At 49.2% G+C, this 24,905-nt stretch overlaps 1 protein-coding gene across 3 annotated transcripts in view; it reads left to right on the forward strand.

Moving 5' to 3' along the window:
• Window positions 1–24,905, forward strand: part of EVC (EvC ciliary complex subunit 1) — a 91,014-nt gene that overhangs the window by 21,755 nt on the left and 44,354 nt on the right. For 2 of the 3 annotated variants that reach the window (XM_023206891.1, XM_023206890.1), the window contains exons 6-11: window positions 4,548–4,646; window positions 8,011–8,148; window positions 10,960–11,118; window positions 15,874–16,090; window positions 16,853–17,001; window positions 19,391–19,489. In XM_023206891.1, the coding sequence (XP_023062659.1) occupies window positions 4,548–4,646; window positions 8,011–8,148; window positions 10,960–11,118; window positions 15,874–16,090; window positions 16,853–17,001; window positions 19,391–19,489 (861 nt within the window). Of the gene's footprint in view, window positions 1–4,547; window positions 4,647–8,010; window positions 8,149–10,959; window positions 11,119–15,873; window positions 16,091–16,852; window positions 17,002–19,390; window positions 19,490–21,770; window positions 22,002–24,905 lie in introns of those variants that run through there. The other variant, XM_023206892.2, reaches the window with a different exon arrangement.

Consider the following 24,905-nt stretch of genomic DNA (forward strand, 5'->3'; position numbering starts at 1 on the left):
CACAACATCCCTTTAAGCCAAAGCCTAATCCAGAGCAAGACCCTAACTCTTCAATTCTGTGAAAGCTGAGAGAGGTGAGGAAGCTGCAGAAGAAAAAATTTGAAGCTAGCAGAGCATGAGGTTTAAAGAAAGAAGCTGTCTCCAGAACAAATAAAATACAAGATGAAGCAGCAGCAAGTGCTGATGGAGAAGCTTCAGCAAGTTACCCAGAAGATCTAGCGAAGATCATTGAGGAAGGTGGCTGCCCTAAATAACAGATTTTTAATGTGTTTGAAATAGTACAATGTGGTCATGGAAGAAGATGCCATCTAAGACTTTCATAGCTAAAGAGGAGAAGTCAGTACCTGGCTTCAAAGCTTCAAAGAACAGGCTGACGCTCTTGTTAGGGGCTAATTCAGGAGATGACTTTAAGTTGAAGCCAGTGCTCATGCGCCACTCTGAAAATCCTAGGGCCCTTAAGGGTTATGCTAAGTCTACTTTGCCTGTGCTCTATAAATGGGGCAACAAAGCCTGGATCACAACACAGCTGTTTATAGCATGATTTAAGCCTACTGTTGACACCTACTGCCCAGAGAACAAAATTCTCTTCAAAATGTTACTGGTCATTTTCAAAACCCCTGGCCACCCAAGAGCGCTGATGAAGATGTACAAGGAAGTTAAGGTCATTTTCATGCCTGCTAACAACATTCATTCTGAGCCCATTGATCAAAGAGTCATTTCAACTTTCAAGTCTGATTATTTAAGAAATACATTTCTTAAGGCTGTCACTGCCATAGACAGTGATTCCTCTGAAGGATTTGAACAGTGGAAATTGAAAACCTTCTGGAAAGGATTCACCACTCTAGATACCATTGAGAATATTCATGATTCATAGGAGGAGGTCAAAATATCAACATGAACAAGAGTTTGGAAGAGGTTGATTTCCATCCTCGTGAATGACTTTGAGGGGATTCAAGACTTCAGTGGAGGAAGTCATTGCAAATGTGGAAATAGCAAGAAAACTAGGATTAGAAGTGGAGCCTAAAGATGGGACTGAGCTGCTGCAATCTCATGATGAAACATGAATGGATGAGGAGCTGCTTCTGATTGATGAGCAACAAAAGTGAAGTTTCTAGAGAAGGAATCTGCTTCTGGTGAAGATGCTGTGAACGTTGTTGACATGACAATGGATTTAGCATATTATATAAACTTATTTGGTAAAGCAGCTGCAGGATTTGAGAGGATTGACTCCAAGTTTTGAAATTCGACTGTGGGCAAATTGCTATCGAATAGCATGGCATGCTGCAGAGAAATCTTTTGTGAAAGGAAGAGTCAGTTGATGTGGCCAACTTCAGAGTTGTCTTATTTTAAGAAACTGCCTCAGCCACCCTAACCTTCACCCACCCTAACCTTCAGCAACCACTACCCTCATAAGTCAGCAGTCATCAACATTGAGACAAGACCCTCCACCAGCTAAAAGATTACAACTTTTTTTTTTTTTTTTTTTTTTTGGAGACGGAGACCTCAGCTCACTGCAACCTCTGCCTCCTGGGTTCAAGCGATTCTGCCGTCTCAGCAGCTGGCACCACAGGCCTGCGCTACCACACCCAGCCAATTTTTGCATTTTTAGTAGAGACGGGGTTTCACCATGTTGACCAGCATGGGTCTCGATCTCTTGACCTCATGATCTGCCTGCCTCCACCTCCCAAAGTCCTGGGATTACAGGTGTGAGCCACTGCACCCAACCCAACAACTTTTTTTAATAATCATCCTAGGCTCAGATGATCATTAGCATTTTTTAGGAAGAAGGTATTTTTAAAACTAAGGTATGTACATTTTTTAGACGTACTGCCATTGTACACTTAGGCTACAGTATAGTGTAAACATAGCTTTTGTATGCACTGGAAAACCCAAAAATGTGTCTGACTTGCTTTATTGTGATATTCACCTTACTGAGGTGGCCTGAAATCAACCCTACAATATCTCCATGGTATGCTTGTATTATTTTTGTGCCTCATTTGAGTCTATAACTATCTCAGAGTTGGCACTATGGAAGGGGAGAGGATGAGGGCTGTAAACATTACTGATTCATTTGGGGTCAGGAAGAAAGTAGATTCGAAACTAACATCTTGCAAAAATAATGTTGTTATATCTTATACCATATCAATCTTCAGTGGGTAGAAAGCCACTTTCTTCTTAGAGCTCATTGTCATTGGCAAATACAATGAAGGTTGGTGGGCAGAGTTCTGGGTTCGAATCTCAGCTCTATCGCGTGTGGCTGTGTGGCAGGAGGCAAGTGGCCCCTGCAAGTTGCTGGGCATTTTCTCATCTGCAAAATGGGGAAGATGGTACCAACCTCCCCACATGCCATGGAGATCAAGTGATAGTATATATAATACATACATGAGGCTGGCACAGAAGAGTGTTTAACAAGCCTTGACCCATTAAAAGAAGGATAAAAACTGTGGCCCTTGAGCCAAATCTGGCCATGCCCCTTCTTTTCCATATTGCCTGTGCACCTGTGTGGCATATGCCTCAACTGCAGAATTGAGTAGTTGCAGAAGAGATCATATGGCCTGCAAAGCCAAAAAAAATTTGCTGTGTCACCCTTTACTGAAAAAGTGTGCTAAACCCTACATTTAAAAATGCCTTACCAGGCTGGGTGCAGTAGCTCATGCCTGTAATCCCAGCACTTTGGGAGGCGGAGGCAGGCAGGTTGCATGAGCTCAGGAGTTTGAGACCAGCTCGGGCAACACGGAGAAACCCTGTCTCAAAAAAAGAAAAAAAAAAAAAAAGCCTTACCAGTTCATAAAAGAAAAAGAAAATGCCTTACCATACAATTATATCTAAATGATCTTTGACAAAGAGGCAAAAGCACTTCAATGGAGGAATGATGAGCTTTTCAATAAATGGTACTGGAGTAATTGGACATCCATAAACAATAAAAACGACAAAAGAACCTCAACCTAAACTTCACACCTAATACAAAACTTAGCTCAAAAGGGATCACATACTTAAATGTAAACAATAAACTATAAATCTTTTAGAAAAAATATTGCCGGGCATGGTTGATTCACGCCTATAATCCTAGCACTTTGGGAGGCCGAGGTGGGTGGATCACTTGAGGTCAGGAGTTCAAGACCAGTCTGGCCAATGTGGTGAAACCCCACATCTACTAAAAATATAGAAATTAGCCAGGTGTGGTGGCACATGCTTGTAATCCCAGCTGCTCGGGAAGCTGAGGTGGGAGAATCGCTTGAACCCGGGAGGTAAAGATTGCACCACTGCACTCCAGCCTGGGCGACAGAGTGATACTCCATCTCAAAAAAAAAAAAAGAAAAGAAAAAGAAAAAATGTAAGAGAAAATCTCCAGGATTTAGACCTAGGCAAAGAGTTTTTAGACTTGACACCAAAAGCATGACACACAAAAGGAAAAATTAACTGGAACTCATTAAAATTTAAAACTTTCACTTTGCAAAAGACCTCTTTAAGAAGATGAGAAGACAAGCTACAGAATGAGAGAAAACGTTTGCAAAACAGATGTCCACCAAAGGACTAGTACCTAGACCAGATAAGGAAATATCTAAGCTCAGCTGAAGACAGGAAGCAATCCAGTTAGAAAATGGGAAGGACATGAACAGATACTTCACCAAAAAGGATATATAGACGGTAAGTAAATGCATTAAAAATGTGTTCAATGTCATTAAGCCAGCATGAAAATCCAAGCTGAACTCACAATAAGATATCACTACACACTCGTCAAAATGGCTAAAATAAAAAATAATGACAACACCAAATTCTGGCAAAGATGTGGAGAAACTGGATCACTCATACATTGCTGATGGAAATATAAAATGGTACCTGCAGCTATACTGGAAAACATTTTGGCAATTTCTTATCAAACTTAAATTGTAATTACCAGAAGACCCAGCAATTGCACTTGTGGGCATTTAGCTCAGAGAAATGAAGACTTACATTCACACAAATGTTCACAGCAGCATTGTTCATAATAGCCCCAAACTGGAAATAATCCAGATGTCTTAACAAGGGTGAATAGATCAAGAAATTGTGGATACAGCCCCCTCTTTACTTTCCTGAGTATCCCCACTTATGGGAGGGTCCTTCCTGGTTTAAAGGACATCTCCATCCATTGAAACAGGAGACTGACATGGATAACTTTGCATTTCCAGTTCCATACAACTATCCCCCTGATTCTTCCTTCAAAGAAACAAACCCTCCTTTGCTTTTTATATTTGCTTCACACATGGAAATGGGGATGTGGAGGGCCTTGCACAGTGTAAGCACCTAATATTTGTTGAATACATGCATGAGGAAGAAATGAAGCTTTTTTAGGAAGCTTCATGAAACTGCAATCCATTATGGGCCATTGTCATAATTTATAATCTGACATCCTTTCCTTCAGCAAAAAATATGTGTGAAGAGAGGGTGAAAGAGAAGAAAAGAAGGAGAGAGGCAGCAAGGGAGGGAGGAAGATACAATAGAAAGCAAAAGACAAAAATACCATTGGTTAAACTTTTCTTTTGTTATCTTTCCTTTCTTGGCAATAGATGTTTATTCAGATTTTTAAAATGTGCCTCCTTGACCTTCTTCCTAAAAAGAAGTCAGATGATGAATTATACCAGAAGGTCCTTTCAAAACAGGAAAATGTAAGTCTTCAACCCATGTTTCAAGGTAACTTAAAAATAGTTTATTATAATATATACAACTTATGACACAAAAGTATTTTTCTTTCATGTATAAAATAGCTTGTTACAATATATACTTTTTAACACAGTATAGTGAAATATAAAAGTATCTATACAAATATTTTAAAAAGTGTATTATTAAAATTTGGAATACTATTTACAGTGAAGAAAAGAATATTGGTCATATCTACTACTCAAAGACCGTCACTGTTAATGTTTCTTTCTGCACCAGTTTGGGATATTTTTAAAGACATAATTTGTTTATTGGTTATAGCTATGTATACTACTTTGTATTCTATTCTCAGTCTTTTATGGAAAGTTTATTTTGTTTCATGCGCAGCAAAGAGTCAGGGCTTGGAGTCAGATTGATTGAGGTTGGTATCCCGGTTTTATCTTTTACAAGCTCTCAGAATCCTAGTTTCTTTTTTGTGCAATGAGATAATTCCTGTTCTGCGAGAGTGCAGAAAGGATAAGAGAGATGTGTATGATGCACCAAAGCAACGTCATAGTTAGACCGTGAATATGTGAAGGCTGCTATCATCCTCATTATCACAACCACCATCAAAAGCATCATTATCTTATCACCACCGTTTTATTTTGTACCACCATCACCACCACTACTACTATCACAGTTCTCTTTTTCATCATGTCATTGTTGTCATCACCATCACCACCATCATCTTTGCTATTGTCACCACTGACATCATCATTCTTTCTGTCTTTTCCACCATCATCATCATCCTCATGACCACTATCATCACCAACACCATCACCATCCTCATGTCCTCATTACCATCATCATGAGCATAATTTTTATCATTGTTGTAATCATTGGCATTCTCATTACTACCATCACCACCATCATTGTCTTCATTACCACCATAATCATTATTCTCGTCCTCATTGCCATCACCACTACCAGTGTTGCAGGGCAGGCAAGCTCCAGAATAGGGTGTAGCCTAGGAGGGTACTTGACTTCACATAGGAAGTCTTTTAGTGGATGGTGCCACTCCTTGCGGAGCAGGACCAACCCATAGGTAGTGTGCCCAGAGTTGGTAACATATGGGTGCTTGGCAACTGTATTTATATTCTTGTAAACCCACTTTCAATTACGTGCAAATTAAGGGGCAGTTCAGCGCAAATTGAGAGACAGGTTGTTTAGAACTTTCTAAAAAGGGGATAGTAACTTCTGGGTTGTTGCCATGGAAAGGGGTGGTAACTTTTGGGTTGTTGACATGCCATTTGTAATCTGTGGTTGTGCTGGTGGGAGTGTCTTATGCTAATGCACAATGAGGGCAGCAAGGGATCACTTTCATCACCATCCACTGGTTCCTGCTGGTTTCTTCACTTTATCCTGTCTGGACCAGATCCCATTTTGATCAGCAGAGTTGTGATCAGAAAACAAGTCCTGCCAGTCTCCTATCTCACCTTATCCTCACCATCATTGTCATCATTATTCTCATTACTACTATCACCAGCCTCTTCTTCATCATCCCTTGCCATCATTTTCATTATTATCATCATTGTTATTGTCATCATTCTCATTACCGCCATCATCATCGCATCATTGTCATGATAGTCTTCATCAGCAGGACCATATTCACCATCTTTATCAGCACTACCATCATCACCGTCTTTATCATCTTTACTGCTACTTCTACCTTCACCTTCATTAGAGTCCTCATCATCATCATCATTGTCCTTGTTCCCACCACCGTGAGACCTGGGGGTTTGGGAAGGGATGCTGCTTCTTTACTCCACTGGATTCCATGAGGAAGGGTGACTCACTGCATCCCAGGAAGGAGGAAGGACGTCATTGTCTTCACTGTCATCCTCAGTACCACCACCATGGTCATGGTCCTCAGGCAGTGCACATGGTGCGTGACATACATTATTTCATTTAATAGTTACGACAACCCTGTGAGTGGCCATTATTATTTTTGTTTTAGAGCTGAGGAAACTGAGACTCCATGAGTTCAAATGACTTTCCAATGGCAAAAATGATAATGATGATGATGACATTTATAATTGTATTAGGAGTAATGAAACAATACTGTCTCTTATAATGGAAAGAATAAGAGCCCTGAAGTCTGCAGACCTCAGATAAAATTCCATCTCTACCAGTTAAACAAGGCTGTTTGAACTTAAGCAAGCATGTTAATTATAATAGTGTCTACTATTTGTCTAGCCAAGTGATTTAAATGCATAATTTCATTTAACACTTGCAGTAACCTTAAAACTTTCAGAAGAGGACAAGGAGTGCCCAGAATTTGGAAGAGTAAGGACAAGCCTAGCACTGCCCCTTCCTGCCTGGGCATCTTTGGACAAACTATCTTACCTTCCATAAACCATCTTTCTCACCTGGAAATGGGTCATAATTTATCTTTTGCAGAGATACTGTGAGGATTAGAAAACATGTATGGCCTCAGCTTGGGTCTTCAATAGTAGTTTATATGAATGTTATTTTTCCTAGTGTACCTGGACCCATTCCACACTGTTGGCTATGTGACAATGAACATAGAGAAAATAGAACTGTCTCCCACACTCTATATTGGGGTTTGTAGGACTCTATAATTAGGACTCATCTTTTCCTTCCTGAGTTCAGAATCATTTGAGAGATCAGCAAGACGGATATAGAAATGTAGCTTTATTACTGATTAGAGGCCAGCTTGGAGGACGTGGCTTCAATGCACAGCTCTCATGGCTTCCTGATACTGAATCCCAGATTTCACTCAATTGCCTAGCTAGTAATGGGCAATGCTGGCCCACCTCAGGCTTCCCCACACAGAAACAAGGCCTTGGCTACCCAGTTCACTCTAGGCTGAGATCACACTAGAGCAGTGGCCTCCCCTGATTGGCCCATCACAAACAGGAAGAGGCTGGGCAAGCTTCCGGCTTTTAAACCAACCAATCAAATACACACCACTTCCTGCCCTGGGGTGTCGTTCTTCCCCAGGAAAAACAGAAGAGGAGCAAAGAAACGTTCCTTCCCAACCCACTGGATGTCATGGTATTTTCCAGGACTTCATAATGATTGAAAGATACTATTTTATTGATTTTGAAAGTATGGTATAATTTTTTTTTTTGGAGGGAAGATATAGAAGAAAATAATTCATTATTCTTGAGGCTCTATGTTTAATGAGAAAATGAGTTTGTTGCTAATAGGTTTATTATCAAACCTCATGTACAACACCCCCAGAGCATTTAACTATTGTTTAAAAATATTTTGTGAAATGTGAAAAATAAAAACATTTATTTTTCTAGAATTTAAGACACACTAAACTTTTTCTTTGTTTATTTGGGTTTTTTTCTTCTTGTTCTTCAGGATTTGGAGGATCTAGAAAAGGGACTTCAGGTCAAACTGTCAAACACAGAAATGTCGGGGGCTGGTGACTCTGAGTACATCACTCTGGCTGATGTGGAAAAGAAGGAGAGAGAATACTCTGAACAACTAATTGATAATGTGCGTGCCGGACTTTCTTTCCTGTACACAAATTTTGGTTTCTAAAACAGTTAAATTGGCTAAATTAGAGAGATGATAGTTAGAAGTGTGCCTAATACTTGAATTCCCTATCGCATTCTGCCCTAGAGGCAGGATCCAGTTTCTGATGCTAAGTGATAGGGAAGAAGTAATTAAGCAGCAACAATTCACAAAGGGAGGTTTATTTTTTATGTCATGAATTATCCTCATTTAAATTTCAGATTGGTCTTTTTGTCATTCAAAGCAAAGATTGCTATAACCCTTGCTGTCATCACTGCCCTTTGGAATAGAGTAGAAGAAAGCTGCTAGGCATCGCTTGTGAAAGCATGTTTTAAATTCCAGACAGAACGGCTTCCCTGAAACATCTTTTTCTTTTCTTTTGGGTTCTACCACCCCCTGTTCATATACTATGTATTAAACAAACATGTCCTTGGCACTCGCTCTTCACCAGGGATTGTGCTGGGCACTGGGGACTCAAAACCATTTAGACATGGCCCTGCCTGAGAGAGGCCAGGAGAGATGAACAGGTGAGCAGATGAGGGCTTCACAGGGTGACATGTCTTGTAATAGAAGGAAGCACAGGAGAAGGCCCAAGGCAGGCACAGTGGAGGGAAGAGTTCGTTTTACCCCAGACTTAGGAAAGCCTCCATGGAAGAAGGGGCCATGGAGAGGCTGGCTGGGAGAAGTGTGGGTGCTGGCCAGTGATGAGGCAGAGACAGGAGCTGAAGAGGGCTGAGAGCAAGTTCGAGGTAAGGTAAAGCCAGAGGGATCTGGCCAGAGGGCTTCTGTCTTATGCCAGTGAGGTGGGAGTCACTGAAGCTGTGAAGCAGGGGGTAGCTGGGTTCAGCTTCTCCTTTAGAAGGGCTGCCCAGGCACTGAGTGGAGGGTGGTGAAGAGCTACTGGACTAGTCCAGCAGGAACTTTATTAAGGCAACTGTAATAGGACGGAGAGGTGAGGAAACGTGTGAGAGAAGCTATGGTGGTCTACCAAGGGGCGGCAGGTGGGGAGGAGGAGGGGGTCCAGGGTCAGTGCTGCTAAAATAAGGGCCCCAGAGCAAGAAGCTCATGGGAGGGAGGGAGCCAGTGCTCCTCTCCTCTGAATAGGTCCAGTATTGAGAGGAGAGGCTTGGAGATGGAGGGTCTCCATGAGAGCCCAGGTTAGAGGACCTGGAGGGCTAGTAAGTTCTTAGAACTGTGGACCAGGATACTAAGGAAGAGGGCACAGCCTGGATTCCCATGGTCCACAGAACCCCCAATGCTGTGTGCAGCATCTTGTCCATGTCTGCCTTTCTCAGGGAGAGGATTCGGAGTTTTCATAAGATTCTCCGAAGTAGTGGTGACCTCCAAAAATGGTGATCTCTGGCCTAGAAATGTGTGTAAAATGGGAAGAGAAAAGAGCTTGGTGTCAAATCTTGACTCCTACCCATATTTAAGGAGGAGGGGATGAGAAGAATTGGGACAAGAAAGCAGAGGAGGAATTGGATGGGCTTTGCAGAAGCAGGAGAAAGTCAGGTCACAGACGCCAAGAGAATCAGGCAGAGCAGGGTGTGCAGAGTTGGCGTAAGCAGTTGGTGTAAGCAGAGCAGGGTGTGCAGAGTTGGCGGTGTGACAGTCTGCAGTCTCATGTCAGGTGGGAGGCATGTCATTTGATGGCTGCAAGGGGAAGAGCAAGGTGAGAACATGAGGGTGCCAGGCAGGTTTGAGGTCCCTCTTGGCAGGGATGGGAGGAGGAGCTGACCAGCAGCATGTGTGGGGTTTACTGGGAGGCAATGGGGCCCTGAGATGGGAAACTGCATTGATGCGGGGCGTTCATCTGGGTGCAGGCTTCCTCCTGGCAGAGCCAGACCAACGCCGCAGTTGAGGCTGACAGAGTTTCATGACCTTGAGTCACAGCAACAAGATCAGCATGGGTTTCTGGTGCCACTAACCCCTGCCCCCTCCCATGCCTGGTCCAGCCAGACATGTCCATTTCAGCCTCTGAGAGGCTGAGCTGAGATGGAGGCAACCCCAGCCATGGAGTTAAATGGGACTGAGCCAAATCCTGGCTTTCATTGGCTCCATGACCTCTGACAAGTGACCTGACTCCCCCGAGCCCGTTCCTGCATCTCCGGATAGATACTTGATCATGATATCAAATGTGTGAAGCACAGAGCCTGGTGAACAGCCTGTGGGCCATGAGGGAAAGTTGTTCAGATTCCTAGTGTCATTGTCCTTAGAGCTCTGACTGGCTGTGATGACGCAATTAGACCTCCTACATTCTAAGCCACTTGGGAATTCCCAGCTCTGCTCCTGATAAAATGAGGGGGAGGGAAGATTATAAAGCCAAATGTTTTCATGGTCAGCATCATCTCTGCCATATTAAGCTTTTGTACTTCTAGGACAAAAACTAATATTTAAACATCACTTTATGCATTTACTTCCAGGAAGTATTTAATCCCTTTTAAAATTCCCAAAGCTGCTATGAGCACATTGTCGCATTTCATCTGCCCTTAGGTAGCTGTAATGATCCGTGCAAGAGTCTGTAGGCTGGACAAGCTACTGCTTTCTTTCCTTAGCAGCAGTGCTCTTGTGTCTGCTGAAACGCTGTCACAAAACTGACTGGCACTTGCAGTGGAACCAGAAGGAACTTTACTGTAGAATGTGATTGTTGCCAAGATAAACTCACTGAAATTGTAGAATCATTTAGAATCCTTATTTGTGATAAGGAGTGAATTGTAATTCCCAAGCATGCACCGTTTGGCTTTCTTAAGTAAGTTTTTCCCTCACTTCATGTTGCTTGTGCTCTTTTCACAGATGGAAGCTTTCTGGAAACAGATGGCAAACATCCAGCACTTTCTTGTGGACCAGTTTAAGTGTTCCAGCTCCAAAGCCCGACAGCTCATGATGACTCTGACGGAAAGAATGATTGCCGCCGAAGGGCTATTGTGCGATTCTCAGGAGCTGCAGGCTCTGGTAATGCTGGAGGGGGCGGGAGGAAACATAAAGATATTCAGACTAGAGATCTGGAATCCCGAGGCTTGACATCATTAAATCTAACAGATTCATGTTGTAGCTGGTTATGTAGAGCCTCAGGGGGAAAAAAAAAACAGTAAATTCATTCGTCCATGTATTCATCCATTTATTATCCAGCCATCCATCCATTGACCCTTCCATCCATCCATCCATCCATCCATCCATCCACCCACCCACCCACCCACCCATCCATCCATCCACCCATCCATCCACCCACCCACCCACCCATCCATCTACCCACCCACCCATCCACCTATCCATCCGTCTACCCATCAATCCATCTGCTCTTCCACCCATTTATTCATCCATCCATCCATCCATCCATCCACCCACCCACCCACCCATCCACCCACCCACCCATCCATCCACCCATCCACACACCCATCCATCTACCCATCCATCCATCTACCCATCCATCCATCTGCTCTCCTACCCATTTATTCATCCATCCATCCATCCAACCATCCACCCACCCATCTACCCATCCACCCATCCATCTGTCTACCCATCCATCCGTCAGCCCTCCCACTCGTATATCCACCCATCCATCTGCCCTCCCACCCATTTATCCATCCATCCGTCCATCCATCCGTCCATCCATCCATCCATCCATCCGTCCATCCATCCATCCATCCATCCATCCAATGAGTAAAGACTCTGGCCAGCTCAGTATTACTACAGCATAGAACACTGGTCCTAAACTTGAAATTACACATTGAAATTATCTGGGGAGCTTTAAAAAGTACTGATTCTTGGGCCCCAGATGGGTCTCCATCCCAGAGTTTCTGACTTAATCAGACTGGGGTGCAACCTGGCTGGGCACTGGGGTTTTTAGAGCTCCCCAGTGATGACAGTGGGAGCTAGGGTTGACGCCCGCTGGTGTAGACACAGCATTGATTTACTTTCCTGACTGCCCTGTTTTGCCTGCAGAGTTCTTTAACAATGCCTTTTCCTGGCCTTCACTCTGAGGTTCTGATGTGATTGGTCTGGAGTGGAGGCCCTGGCATTGTGGGTTTTAAAAGTCTGTGAACTATTCTGATGGGAGGCCAGGGATACAAACCCCTGATGCATGAGTGTCCAACCTTTTGGCTTCCCTGGCTGCATTGCAAGAAGAAGAATTGTCTTAGGCCACATATAAAATACACTAACACTAACAATAGCTGATGAGCAAAAAACCCCAAAAAACAAAAAAGGTCCCTGCTTATTTTTATGAAGCCTGCCAACCACAGGTAAGCAAAAAAGTCCTCACATTCAAAGGGTTGGACACTCATAGGAGAGAAATCTGCAAATCCAGCTTTGACTCTGGGCTCTGTTGTTAGGAGCTGTGTTATCTTGAACACATTACTTAGACTCTCTTAGCATCTGTTCCTCTATTTATAAAATAACAGTGCTAAGAGTTGCCACAGACAGGGCCTGGGTAGATGCTGAGTGACTCCTAACACCCCAGTCAGGAGTTTCTCTGGGTTCCTCCTGGTACACATTGGGCTCGTCCTGTGTGCGCCAGTCAGTGTGTACTACGCCCAGGGAACGAGCCCTCTGATGCTGCTCTGCGCCCATTTCCCTGTCCTGTGCAGCAGCCCACGTGGCCGCTCGGCCTCCCCGCCCTCAGCACAGACGCAGCTCCTCAGACCCATGGGAAAGCTGAGCCTCGGCAGATCCTCGCCACCCCTTGCACACCACAGGCCTCTCCCCATCCGTTCTGCCCCTCCAGGTATGATCCACAGACCACAGCATCGGCAGCAGCGGGAGCTGGTTAGAATGCAGAATTCTGCCCTCCACCCCTCCCACACAGGTCTACACTTTAACAAGACCCCCACGTCCACACAGTTGTTTGAGAACTTCATATGCTTTTTCTCAGCATATGCACACATGGCCTTCTTTTTCTCTCAACACTACCGAAAGCTAGGCTTGGAAGATATTTGATTCACAGCATACTGATAAGGAGCCCACTCAGTGACCCACCTAAGATCCCTGTCCTGTCTAATGACATCACTGAGCCTGGGCCTGAAGCTGCCTGGTTTGCTGCCCAAGCCCCTTTGAATTGGATTTCAGTTTGATAAGGCTGCTGACTCATATTAATGCTCTGCAGAGGTGAAAGACTTTTCTTCCTTTATTTTTTTCTTTTGCTATCAGCAGGATATTGATGCAGAAAAAAGAAAATACATCCTTTGCTGACTCCGGCCAGAGTATCAGCCAATAACTTCCAAATAGGAAGATGAAAAGGGATCATCCAGTTTAACAGCATGACTGTCCTTCAGCCAGTGTTTAATGAGCACCTACTGTGTGCCACATGCTGTTAATAGAAACCATATTGCAGAGGTTAGGAATGCAGGCTCAGGGAAGAAACTGGAGCTCCTGCTGCAGTCTTGCCACTCGTTAGCTATGTGATCTTGGGCAGATAATTTAACCTCTCTGTGACTTGGTTTCATCATCTGTGCAGTGGGGGCTGTAATAGCACCTGCTCTCTCACAGGGTAGTTGGGAGTGTTAAAGACTCGTCTGTATATAAACTTTTTAGAGCAGAGCCCAGCACATAGGAAGTATTCAGTACTTGTTAGTCATTAGAGCCCCACAGGCCACATGTCAGCAGAAGAAACAGACAACAAATTATTGTGATGATACGTGGACAGGGCTACACGGTCTATGTTTGCATGGAAGAGGGATGGATTCACTGTGCCTGCATACTGGGTACCAAAGGGGAAAAATATGGCTTCTGTATCTCAGAACACAGAAGAGTTAGAATTTGCACAGTGGCATCCCATCTTTCTGGCCTGGGCATTTGGAGCTGGAATGTGCATCTCTGAATATTAAAACTGGAAGAGCCCTTCAAAAGGACCCTGGCAGTGATCAGATTCAGTTTCTTGAGACACACAAGAAATAAACAGCTGCCAAGACAAATGTGGGGACCGTCTATAGATAATGATGAAAACAGCTGACACTCGGAGGCTCACAGTGCCCCGGCCCTTGTTCTCAATGCTTGACATATTTTGACTTACTTAATCCTCACGTCAAATCTATGTGGCAGGGGTCAGGTGAGGAGCTTGTGCCCAGGTCCTAGGAGCCAAGTCAGCCTGGCACTGTCGAGGACTCAGCCATACTCAGAGCGGGTCGGGGCCCCCATCCCACATCCCACATCCCACATCCCACATCCCTTTTCTCATGCCCCTCTCTCCACTCCCATCCTACCTCCAATATAAGCGCATCAATTGCACCACCACTGCCTACCCTAGTCAGCCTGTGTTGGGTTCTCAACATCCTCCTGTGTTCTTTAGAGGTGGCCAGAGCCGCCCTTCCTGTGGTCCCCCCACCCCCCCGGCACCTCCGCTTATCCTCTTGCGCCCTCTAGTGGTTACAGGCTGCTGGAATGAGCCTCGCCGTCCGTGTCCATCACTGGGGGATATTCTTGCCCTGGTCTTGTGGGAACCGAGGCCAGTGCAGCTCAGTGCACAATGTGGCCATGGCTGGTGAAGGGGACACGGGCAACTCAGGCCTGGCCCCTGTCTTCAAGGGCTCTCAGTCCAGGCTGGGACTGCCCCTCACAATCACCTCCTTGAAGACGGGAACCCTGGGGCAGTGGAGAACAGAGCAGGGGACCAGTGAGGGTGGGGACAAGCAGGGAAGGACCACAGAACCCGTGAGGATGAGAAGAACCTGGCCGGGCAGGGGAGTGAGAGGAGGCAGTGAGGGTGTTCCAGGAGGAGGGCTGCGCACGTGCAGGGGCTGGGCGGCCGGGAGCAGGCAGGTGTGCGGGACAAAGCCCCACAGAGCTTCCTGCACCACGCCCAGGGCGTGGACTTGATCTCAGGGCAGCAACAGGAGGGTTTGGGGCCATGGCTGACAGAACCATCAGCATCTCTGAAAGGTCCCCTGGTCTGTGAGGCGGGGTCAGAGCATGGGGCAGAGATGGGAGGCTGGGGAGCAGGACTGGCCCGTGGCCTCGGCCCAGCACACAGGTGCCCAGGCCTGAGCTAGGCGTGGTTGGGCGTAGGGGGTGCAGAGTCTGCGCCGAGGGAGATGCCGAGGCCCTCCGCCCGCCCCTGCTTTCCCCCTTACTCTCATTCCACCAGCAGCCGCTCTCGGGTGTGCAGGGCTCTTGGCTGCCTGGGTGGACATTTCCCCCTGTCTTTTCTAAGGGTCTGTGAAATGATGAGGTGGGGCTGGGGAGGGCCTTCTGCAGAATCCGACTGTGGGGAGTCCTGTTGGAAGCCAATCATTGCCCTGAAAATCTCAGCCATCCCCAGCAGTCAGGCTCTCTGGGGCTGGAAAGAAAGCCAGGAACTGCTGGCATTTCGCATTTCCTCTCCAGCCCTGTGGGGGCCACAGGGCCAGATTGGCCGGGGGAGGTGACTCTAAGCAAGGTGGCTTTTCCTCCTTGACTGTTTGCAAATCTGGATTCCCTCCTGGGAGAGTGGCCCTCTGGGGAGTGCTACTGGCGACTAAGTGCCTATGTGCTAACCAGCGTCACCCTCCCCGCACCCCTGGGAGAGGCACTTAGTCCTCACCTTGGGGGCAGGCCCGGATCTCACTCAGGAAGGAGAAAGGGAGTTCATTCCTCTGAGCTCTGCTCTACCGGAAGCCGAACGCCAGGCAGTGCCATTAGTGAATGACCCTGGCGGCCTCCTCCCAGCCATTACTTCACGTGCCCTGGTGGTTCCCGGGACACCCCAGCTATGCTCCTGTGTGTTTCTTTCTGCAGGATGCCCTGGAGAGGACGATGGGGCGGGCACACATGGCAAAAGTGATTGAGTTTCTGAAGCTGCAAGTCCAGGAGGAGACGAGGTGCCGGCTGGCTGCCATCTCCCGTGGCCTGGAGCTGCTGGCCGGTGAGGGGAAGCTGTCCGGGCGGCAGAAGGAGGAGCTGCTCACGCAGCAGCACAAGGCCTTCTGGCAGGAGGCAGAGCACTTCAGCCGGGGTGAGCCGTGGGCATGGGTGCCGCGGTCCACGACGCTGGCCTTCTGGGTCCCTGGGGCTGAGCGGTGTGAGGGCTGGCAGCCTGGGGCAGTGTGCCCATGACACTGGGCACAGGCGGCCTTTCTGCTTCTGCCCTAGGGATTGGGTCACTGGGCTGCTCTCTGGGGCTCTCTTCCCTTCTCTGTACAGCAGAGTCCATGAGGGCCACTGCCCAGGGCAGGGGTCACCTGCTGCACTCACTCACCAGGGATTCAGTCTGATTGAGCCCTCACGTCCTGCAGCAAAGCCACCAGGAACTGCGGAGGGACAGAGGGTGAGGGGCTCACACTAGAAATTTACACAAAGTAGCCCGTGTCACCTAGCGGTCCCTCATGGTCCTGCCGGAGTCACGTGGCCCTGCTCAGCGGCAGGGTGGGCAAGGGTGGGCCATCGTCCAGCGTGTGGGCAGGAAGGGGAGTCCAGGGTGGCTGAGCCGTGCGGGGTGGCTGAGCCGTGTGTGTGTCCCCCGCATGCTCCTGTCCCAAGGCTGACCCTGGGGTGCGGGTGGGGCAAGGCTCAAGATGTAGAGGCATCTGGGCTTAGCTGAGGTCACACTTCCAGTAGGACCCACAGAAGGAGACCCAGGTCTGTCACCGGCAGGGCGGGCACTCTCTCTGCGGCCAACACAAGCTTCCCCAGCCTCCGGACAGGAGAACACGAGGGTCCCCACTGAAAGTCTGGCTCAGAGAGTCACCTCCTGTGCTGTGGCTTGTTTCAATCCCAGAGTTTGTCCAGCGAGGCAAAGACCTGGTCAAGGCATCTCTGGCTCACCAGGTGGAGGGGACGGCAAAACTCACGCTGGCCCAAGAGGAGGAACGGAGACGCTTCCTGGCTGAGGCCCAGCCGACTGCTGACCCGGAAACGTTTCTCAAGGTGACCCACATCCCCGGCCTCTGCACGTGTGGGTGAGCTGGTGGTAGCTCTGTTCCCATGACTGAGCACGGGGAGCCGGAGGTATTCATCAGACGTGAGGTTATCTCCCTACTTCCCATGCGTCAGCCGAGTGACCGAATCTCGGTCCCTTAGTCCCTACATCCCTAGTGTCCTGCAGTAGACTGTAAGCGGGTGATAAGAGCTGTGCTGCCCTCACTGGGCTGCTGAGAAGAGGAAGGGGTAGGATCCGTAGAGAGCTTGGCAGAGTGCAAACGCATAGCAGGGGTGCACAGATGGTGGCAATGACGTGAAGGAAGCAATGTGTGGCCCAGAGGGGACAAGTGTGTCACGGAGAGTAAGGCAGGCTCACACACCCAGGGACAGGGCCCTTGTGGGTCGGCTGCAAGTCCAGGAGAAGGAAGGGAGCCCCCAGTCTTGCTCGGGTTGAGTGGACAGGGCCAGGAAGTGGTCAAGGTCAGAGGTACCCTTGGTCTTGCCTGAGAAGGGGACAAGAAGGCCTGAAGGAGGACAGAAAGCAAGACATCACCCTCCAAGGAGAAGGGGTCAGCTGGCCCCAGTGCAGGCTCCAAGGACCTGGGCTCGCCAGTTCTCAGAGAGACCACCGAGCTCTGGTTTCGCTCTGCTTGCTTTCCCTGGTAATGGGCAGTGGGGCTGGGGGAGGGCCAGCTTGTCCGTGACCATCTTGCAGGCTGGTTAAGCACTGAGCGCTGAGGCCAGCCACACCTGGGTTTGGGTGCTGACTCTGCCACTAAATAGCTGGGTGACCTTGGGCATGTTGCTTACCCTCTGGCCCTCAGCTTCCACATCTGTGAAATGGGCATAATGGCACCTGTATCACAGCATTGTTAGGATTCAGTGAGTCCAAGGAAGGGGCAGCCCCAGCCTCACTGTTTGCCTGGGTTCGCCTGCCCTGCATCAGCACTTGGTACAGCGCATCTCAGTTCTGCCAAGGGGTGGGCGGCACCCTGTCGGGGTCCAGGCTCAGCCCAGAATAGAGGCCCAGGGACCCTCCCCGGGGACCAACCTGGTGGTGGTGGCACCACTGCCATGAGAAGCCAATGGAGGGGTCCCCTGAGAACAGAGGAGAGGCCTCTAGGTCCCTGTCTAGCTGCCTCCCTTTCCCAGGGAGCCTCTTCCAGGGCCACACTGGGAGCTTCTGGGTTTGCCACAGAAAACCCACAGGTTTTTCTGTCTTTGAGAGGACCCGTTTGAAATAAGAGGAAGATAAGGCTATTCAGCGCCTCATCACTTGGAGATTTCTGGGCCCCTGTCCTTGATGTCACAAAGCCCATTGCGAGTCCAGAGTGTGGAGACAGTGCCTGGGTGGCCTCCGTGTCCCAGGGTCTCGGTACAGTCCTCGGAACACCTCGGCGCTGGCGTTCAGGATACGTGGGTCGCAGGCAGGGAAGGGCGAATGAGCGCATGAGTGCGTGAGTGAACCAGGACGTGGACAAATGGGCAAACGAGTGAATGAAGGAAGGAGGATGGAATGGGTGGGAGAATGAATGAATGACACCAGGCTCCCAGCACACACCCAGCACCCACTTTTTTCCAGTCCTGCCCTTCTCTCTCATCTCACCTCCTGCCCGTAGCATTCCCAAAGGTCCTATGGAGTCTTCCCTCTTGGTCTCTGCTGCTGCTCCGAGCGTGGCTCCCCGTCTTCCCTCCAGGGAGCCATTCCTTGTCCTTAGAGACTCCACTGAAACACCTGCCCCACAGGGAATTTTCTCCTGCAGCCTTTCCCTGGGAAGAGTCTGTTCCTTTGTCCTTCTGCCCTGCCTCGCCCCTCTGCTGGTGCTGGGGCCTCTGATGCTCTGCCTAGGGCTGGCTGGGTCTCCCTATGCTGGTGCCGGGGCCTCTGATGCTCTGTCTAGGGCGCCAGGTCTCTCTCTGCTGATGCCCGGGGTAGCCCAGTCTCCTGCTGCTCTGCTGGGGTCCTCAGGAAAGGGCCTGTGCCACACGGTCAGAGTGGGGCCTGGCTGGTTGCTGACTGCACTGACCTCCAGTTGCCAGTCTGTGTCACCCTTGCTGGGCTCCCATCAGTGGGTCTCATGTGGCCTGGGTGGTCAGAGAGTGACGTTTGGGTGGCTGTGGCCAGGGCAGAGGGGTGACAGAAGTGGCCCAGTGGGCCCTGCTCATCCTGGGTTTAACAAAAGTGTGGTGGTTTGTGGTGTTTCCTGGAAACCAGATTTGCTGGCCCTGGCATCAGCTGTGAAAGCCATGTGACAGCCCATGCCTCCGTTTCCTTGTGTGTAATACAGGGGCCAACATCCTTCTTTCTGACCTGAGACACAGGAGACAGTTGGAGAACCTTCTGGGAAAAAACCCTGCATGTTTCTACCAGACTCAGCTCTTGTTTTCCTCACAGGCTTTTCACGAGGTCCTGGAGAGGCAGAGGCTGATGCGGTGTGACCTGGAGGAAGAGGAGAATGTCAGAGCCACCGAGGCTGTGGTTGCACTCTGCCAGGTACGTGGCCTCTGTGGGGACCAGCACAGAAGCCCCAGGGTCTGTGTGTGTGCGAGAACTTCACGTCCTCCTGGCCAGGTACCCCAAAGGTGGTTCGGGTCCAACCCCGGCACTCGTTGGCCGGTGATCCAGGCAGCCTGCGTCCCCTCCATACGATCCTCTTTGTCCACATCAGAAACCAAGGTGGTTGGCCTCGGTCCTCTCTGAGGCACCGGCCATTTCTGGGGTGCTGAGGATTCTTGTCTCCAAACACCCCTGTTAGCAAAGCCCTTTGGAAATCAGTTCTCCTCAGGTGAGAAATAGGCCCAGGATATCTGGGTGTCATCATGTAAAGTGGTGATGAAGAAGGGGTGCCGAGCTGAAATGGGGATGTCGGAGATCACGTGCCACACCACCTCTTTCCTCTGTGCAACCATGTGCGGGTCTGGGGTGGGGAGGTGAAGCCGGCTGTGCTTGCCCTGCAGGGAGGCTTTGAGAGAGCAGGAGAGGGCACCTGAGCCCTCCTTAGGGGCAGGAGTCACAGGATGCCATGCTGAGCCAGACAGAGCCCCCGCCTCAGGCAGCATCCTCAGCTGTCAGAAAGGCAGGAGTGTGGACACCTGGCTGTGAAGGAATCAACAAGTGGGTGCTGGGCAGCACCGGGAGCAGGAGAGGGCCTGGGTCTGTGTCCTGGCTCCCCACTTCCTCACTGTGTGACCACAGGAGCATCACCTCGTCTCTAGCTCTCAGTTTCCCCATCTGTGAAATGGGGACGGTCATAGTTCTTCACGGTGTGCCGGGAGTACTGTGTATGGGGCCCCGAGACAGCAGCTGGCACTCGGGACACGCCAGGGTATGTCGTCTCCGGTGACAGCTTCCCTGCTTCTGAGTACAGAGGAGAGGCAAGGGGCTCCTGGGTGAAGGGGAGGTCAAGGACAGCAGGCTGCAGGAGGCAATGCTGAGCCCAGCATTGGATAAGACCAGGCCCAAGTGGACAGGGAGTCAGCGGGCATCCCCAGCAGGGAGAAGCTCATGCAGTGGTGGGAAGTGCAATCCTCACCTGGATGGGAGCTGCACTGGGTCAGTCGTGTCTCTGTTAACCTGCTAGGCTGCCATGATGAATACCACTGACTGGCAGATTAAACAACAGAAATGTGTTCTCTCAAGGTTCTGGAGGCTGAAGCCCGAGATCACAGTGCCAGCAGGGTTGACTTCTGGTGAGGCCTCTCTTCCAGGCTTGCAGACAGCTGCCTTCCCGTTGCCTCCTCACACAGTCATTTCTTTTATTTTTTTTTGAGATGGAGTCTCGCTCTGCCACCCAGGCTGAAGTGCATCTCGGCTCACTGCAAGCTCCGCCTCCTGGGTTCATGCCATTCTCCTGCCTCAACCTCCCGAGTAGCTGGGACTACAGGCACCCGCCACCGCGCCCGGCTAATTTTTTGTATTTTTAGTAGAGACGGGGTTTCACTGTGTTAGCCAGGATGGTCTCGATCTCCTGACCTTGTGATCCACCTGCCTCGGCCTCCCAAAGTGCTGGGATTACAGGCGTGAGCCACCGCGCCCGGCCACACAGTCATTTCTCTGTGCTTGGAAGAGTAGAGGGCGGGGAGAGAATGAGAGGGCTCTGGTCGCTCCCTTTTCTTTTTTTTTTTGAGACAGAGTCTCGCTCTGTCGCCCAGGCTGGAGTACAGTGGCCGGATCTCAGCTCACTGCTTTCTCCTGCCTCAGCCTCCCAAGTAGCTGGGACTACAGGCGCCGCCACCTCGCCCGGCTAGTTTTTTGGATTTTTTAGTAGAGACGGGGTTTCACCGTGTTAGCCAGGATGGTCTCGATCTCCTGACCTCGTGATCCGCCCGTCTCGGCCTCCCAAAGTGCTGGGATTACAGGCTTGAGCCACCGCACCTGGCCTCCCTTTTCTTATAAGGACACCAGTTCTATGGGATTAGGGCCCCACCCTGATGACCTCATCTAACCTTAATTACCTCCTTAAAGGCCCTGTCTCCAAATACAGTCACATGGGATATTGGAGGCTAGGGCTTCAACATAAGAATTTGATTACTTAATTACCTCCAGATACAGTCACATGGGATACTGGAGGTTAGGGCTGCAACCTAAGAATTTGGGAGGGGACACAATTTAGTCCAAACAGTGTCCTTCAAAACATCATGTCCATCTGGAACCTTAGAATGTGGCCACACTTGGAAATAAGGGCTTTGCGGATGTAATTGGTTAGATCGTGCAATTGGTTAGGTCCTACTGGATTCAGGTGGGTCCTAATTCTGACGGCTGGTGTCCTTATAAGAAGGCCATGAGAAGACGTAGAGACACAGGGAAGGAAGCCGTGTGAAGACGGAGGGAGGGCCTGGAGTGATGCGGCGGCAAACCAAGGAACACGTGCAGCCCCCAAAAGCCAGAAGAGCCCAGGAAGGGCCCCTCCCGGAGCCTTTGGAGGGGGCAAGTCTCTGCCAACACCTTGGTTTCATACCAGTGCCTTCCAGAACGGTGAGAGAATAAACTTCGTTGTCTTAATGCACCCAGTTTGTGGCGCTTTGTCATGGCGGCCACAGGAAACTAAACGGAAACCGATCTTTGTTCAGGGCTAGCTCCTATCTTAAGTGCCTCTTAAGTATTTGATTATTCTCATGAGATTCACGAGGAAGACACTGCATTTTCCTTCCCGGAGGAGGAGTGAAGAAGTGTTTTCTCCAGAAAGGTGTAGGATGGGGCTCAATTTGTCAAAGCCCTAGGGCCCGCAGGCAGGAAAGGAACAACTTCGTCCCCAGAGGAGTCAAGACTCAAATCCCCGGCTGGGCATGAGGAAACCAAGTTCTAATCTTCCTCTGAGTACTAACATGCTGTGTGACCTTGGCTGGTTACATAACCTCTCTGTGCTGGCCCATGTAGCTTGCCCAGGTTTTACACAGCCAGCAAGCGGGGAAGATGAGATTTAAAATAAAGACTTTCTAATGTTAGTGCTGGTGTGGTCACCCCAACCATGCTGCTTAGCGTGTTGACAGCTGTTGTGAAACCTCGGTTCTTTTTAGTGTAAAAGAATATAAACAAGAGACCGCAGCAAAGGGGATGCAGCATAGAGCAATTTATTGCAAAGGAGAAAGAATGTTCTGAAAGTTAGGTGCGGAATAGACAGGACACCCTGGGAGATATTCAGAGCAGATGAGACAGCCTTAACTGTTACCAGGGAAACTCCCTTTCTGGGGAGTCTTACGTGATTATTCATAAGGGGGTGGGAAGAGGCATCGCTAGTAAGCATGTTCTGGCGGGGCGGGGGTGGTCCTCCGAGTGCACATGTTCGGTAGCTGTACACGCTTGTTCAAACATCACGTCTCATTAGCATCTTAAGTCTCCGCCCAAGGGTGTGTTTTTTACTATTATAATGAGCAGAGGGTCAGTCTGAGGACAGATAAAATCAAAGTGCTCGTGCCATCTGCAGGGAATGTTCCCTACTCAGATAACCGTGCTTGAAAGAGCTGGACTACAGTGCGAATGCCGAGGCTTATTGTGTTGACGGTTTGGTCACGGCGTCCCAAGGACATGATCACTTCCTTGACTTCCTATCCTGCCTCAAGTGTGGGCTGTGGAGCATAACAGTGAAGCCCAGGCTCTGGAGCCAGACATCCTGGGCTCAAATTCCAGCCGGGCCACTTATTGTGCCCTGCCGGAGGTGAGCCCGAGGCTATGGGGTGGGTACCAGCAGCATTCTCCTCACCCCTCATGGTAGCTTGTTGGATTCTCACCCATCCTCTCTAAAGCAGCTCTCAAACCTTGCTGTGCATCAGAATATCGCCAAGATTGAGGAAATTGAGGTACGGGTTAGATCACTTGCTCACAATTACACAACCAGGCTGACAGCCTGAGTAAAACCCCTATCAATAATTGCCGCAAAGGGTAAGCCAAGCAGTGTATCAGTGTAAACCCAGAACATCTGAGGCAGGTCTCAGTTAATTTAGAAAGTTTATTTTGCCAAGGTTGAGGATGCGCACCTGTGACAGCCTCAGGCAGTCCTGACGACATGCGCCCAAGGGGGTCCGGGCACAGCGTGGTTTTATGCATTTTAGGGAGATATGAGGCATCAATCAATATATGTAAGAAATACATTGGTTCGGTCAGGAAAGGTGGGACAACTAGAAGCAAAGACAGGAAGACTCCAAGCGGGGAGGGGCTTCCAGGTCACAGGTAGGCGAGAGAGAAACAGTTGCATTCTTTTGAGTTTCTGATTATCCTTTCCAAAGGAGGCAGTCAGATCCGCATTTATCTCAGTGAGCAGAGAGATAACTTTGACCAGATGGGAGGCAGGTTTGCCCTAAGCAGTTTTCAGTTTGAGTGTTCCTTTTTGCTTAGGGATTTTGAGGGCCCAAGGTATTTTCCTTTCAGAAAGGAAAGTGCCTGGCCAGCCCCAGCGGGTGCTGGTAAATACATCAGTTTCAATGAAGGGTTGTCAGTGATGCCTAAATGACATCCTTAGGAAGTTACGCATTTGGTTTTTCCCTGTGTGGGCCTAGTTGCTGGGCCTGTGAGAGCTTCAGCGAAGAAAGTGAAGACAGCCTTTTAATGTAACATCAGGAGAGGGTGACGGGTGTGCCAAGGGGTGATACCTGCTGGAGTCTGTCTCCTAGGAGGAGGTACATGAAATGTACTGCATACGAATGTGTTGAGGGACACAGTGGAAATGGGCATGAAATTCTCCACATCTGCGTGGGTTTTTTTTTTTGAGACAGAATTTAGCTCTGGTTGCCCAGGCTGGAGTGCAATGGTATGATCTCGGCTCACTGCAACCTCTGCCTCCCAGGTTCCAGAGATTCTCCTGCCTCAGCCTCCTGAGTAGCTGGGATTACAGGCATGCGCCACCATGCCCAGCTAATTTTGTATTTTTAGTAGAGACAAGGTTTCACCATGATGGTCAGGCTGGTCTCGAACTCCTGACCTCAGGTGATCCGCCCGCCTTGGCCTCCCAAAGTGCTGGGATTACAGGCGTGAGCCACCACTCCCGGCCTGGCCCAAGGCCCGTGTCAGTTTGTGTCCCAGAATTATTCCGGAGGGATTTCCTTAGATTTATTTACTTTGCCATTTCATCACAAGCCTTTAGGTTCCAGGATGCTTGGTTTATTTTACATTTCCTCAATTGGGAAATCGTTGCCCTTGGTTACTGGAAACTGCTTTACCTAGTATTCCATAGGAACAGGCTAAAATCCTCCATTGCCGATTGGAGAGCTGGCTGTGCCCTCCTGGCTGGGCATCCCTGGGCCAGAGCCTGGACTGCGCTGAGCTCTGGTTTCCTTCTCTGTGCAGTAGAGACTGGGAGCCCATTTACCTTGGTGGCTGGGGGTGCCGAGGAGAGCAGGTCCAAGGCCCAGACCTGGCACATGGTAGGTGCTCAGTGAACACCTCCTCGCCTGCCCCACAGGGAGCCGGTCTCAGC

The sequence above is a fragment of the Piliocolobus tephrosceles genome, chromosome 3 (assembly GCF_002776525.5).
Source record: "Piliocolobus tephrosceles isolate RC106 chromosome 3, ASM277652v3, whole genome shotgun sequence".
Classification (NCBI taxonomy): Eukaryota; Metazoa; Chordata; class Mammalia; order Primates; family Cercopithecidae; genus Piliocolobus; species Piliocolobus tephrosceles.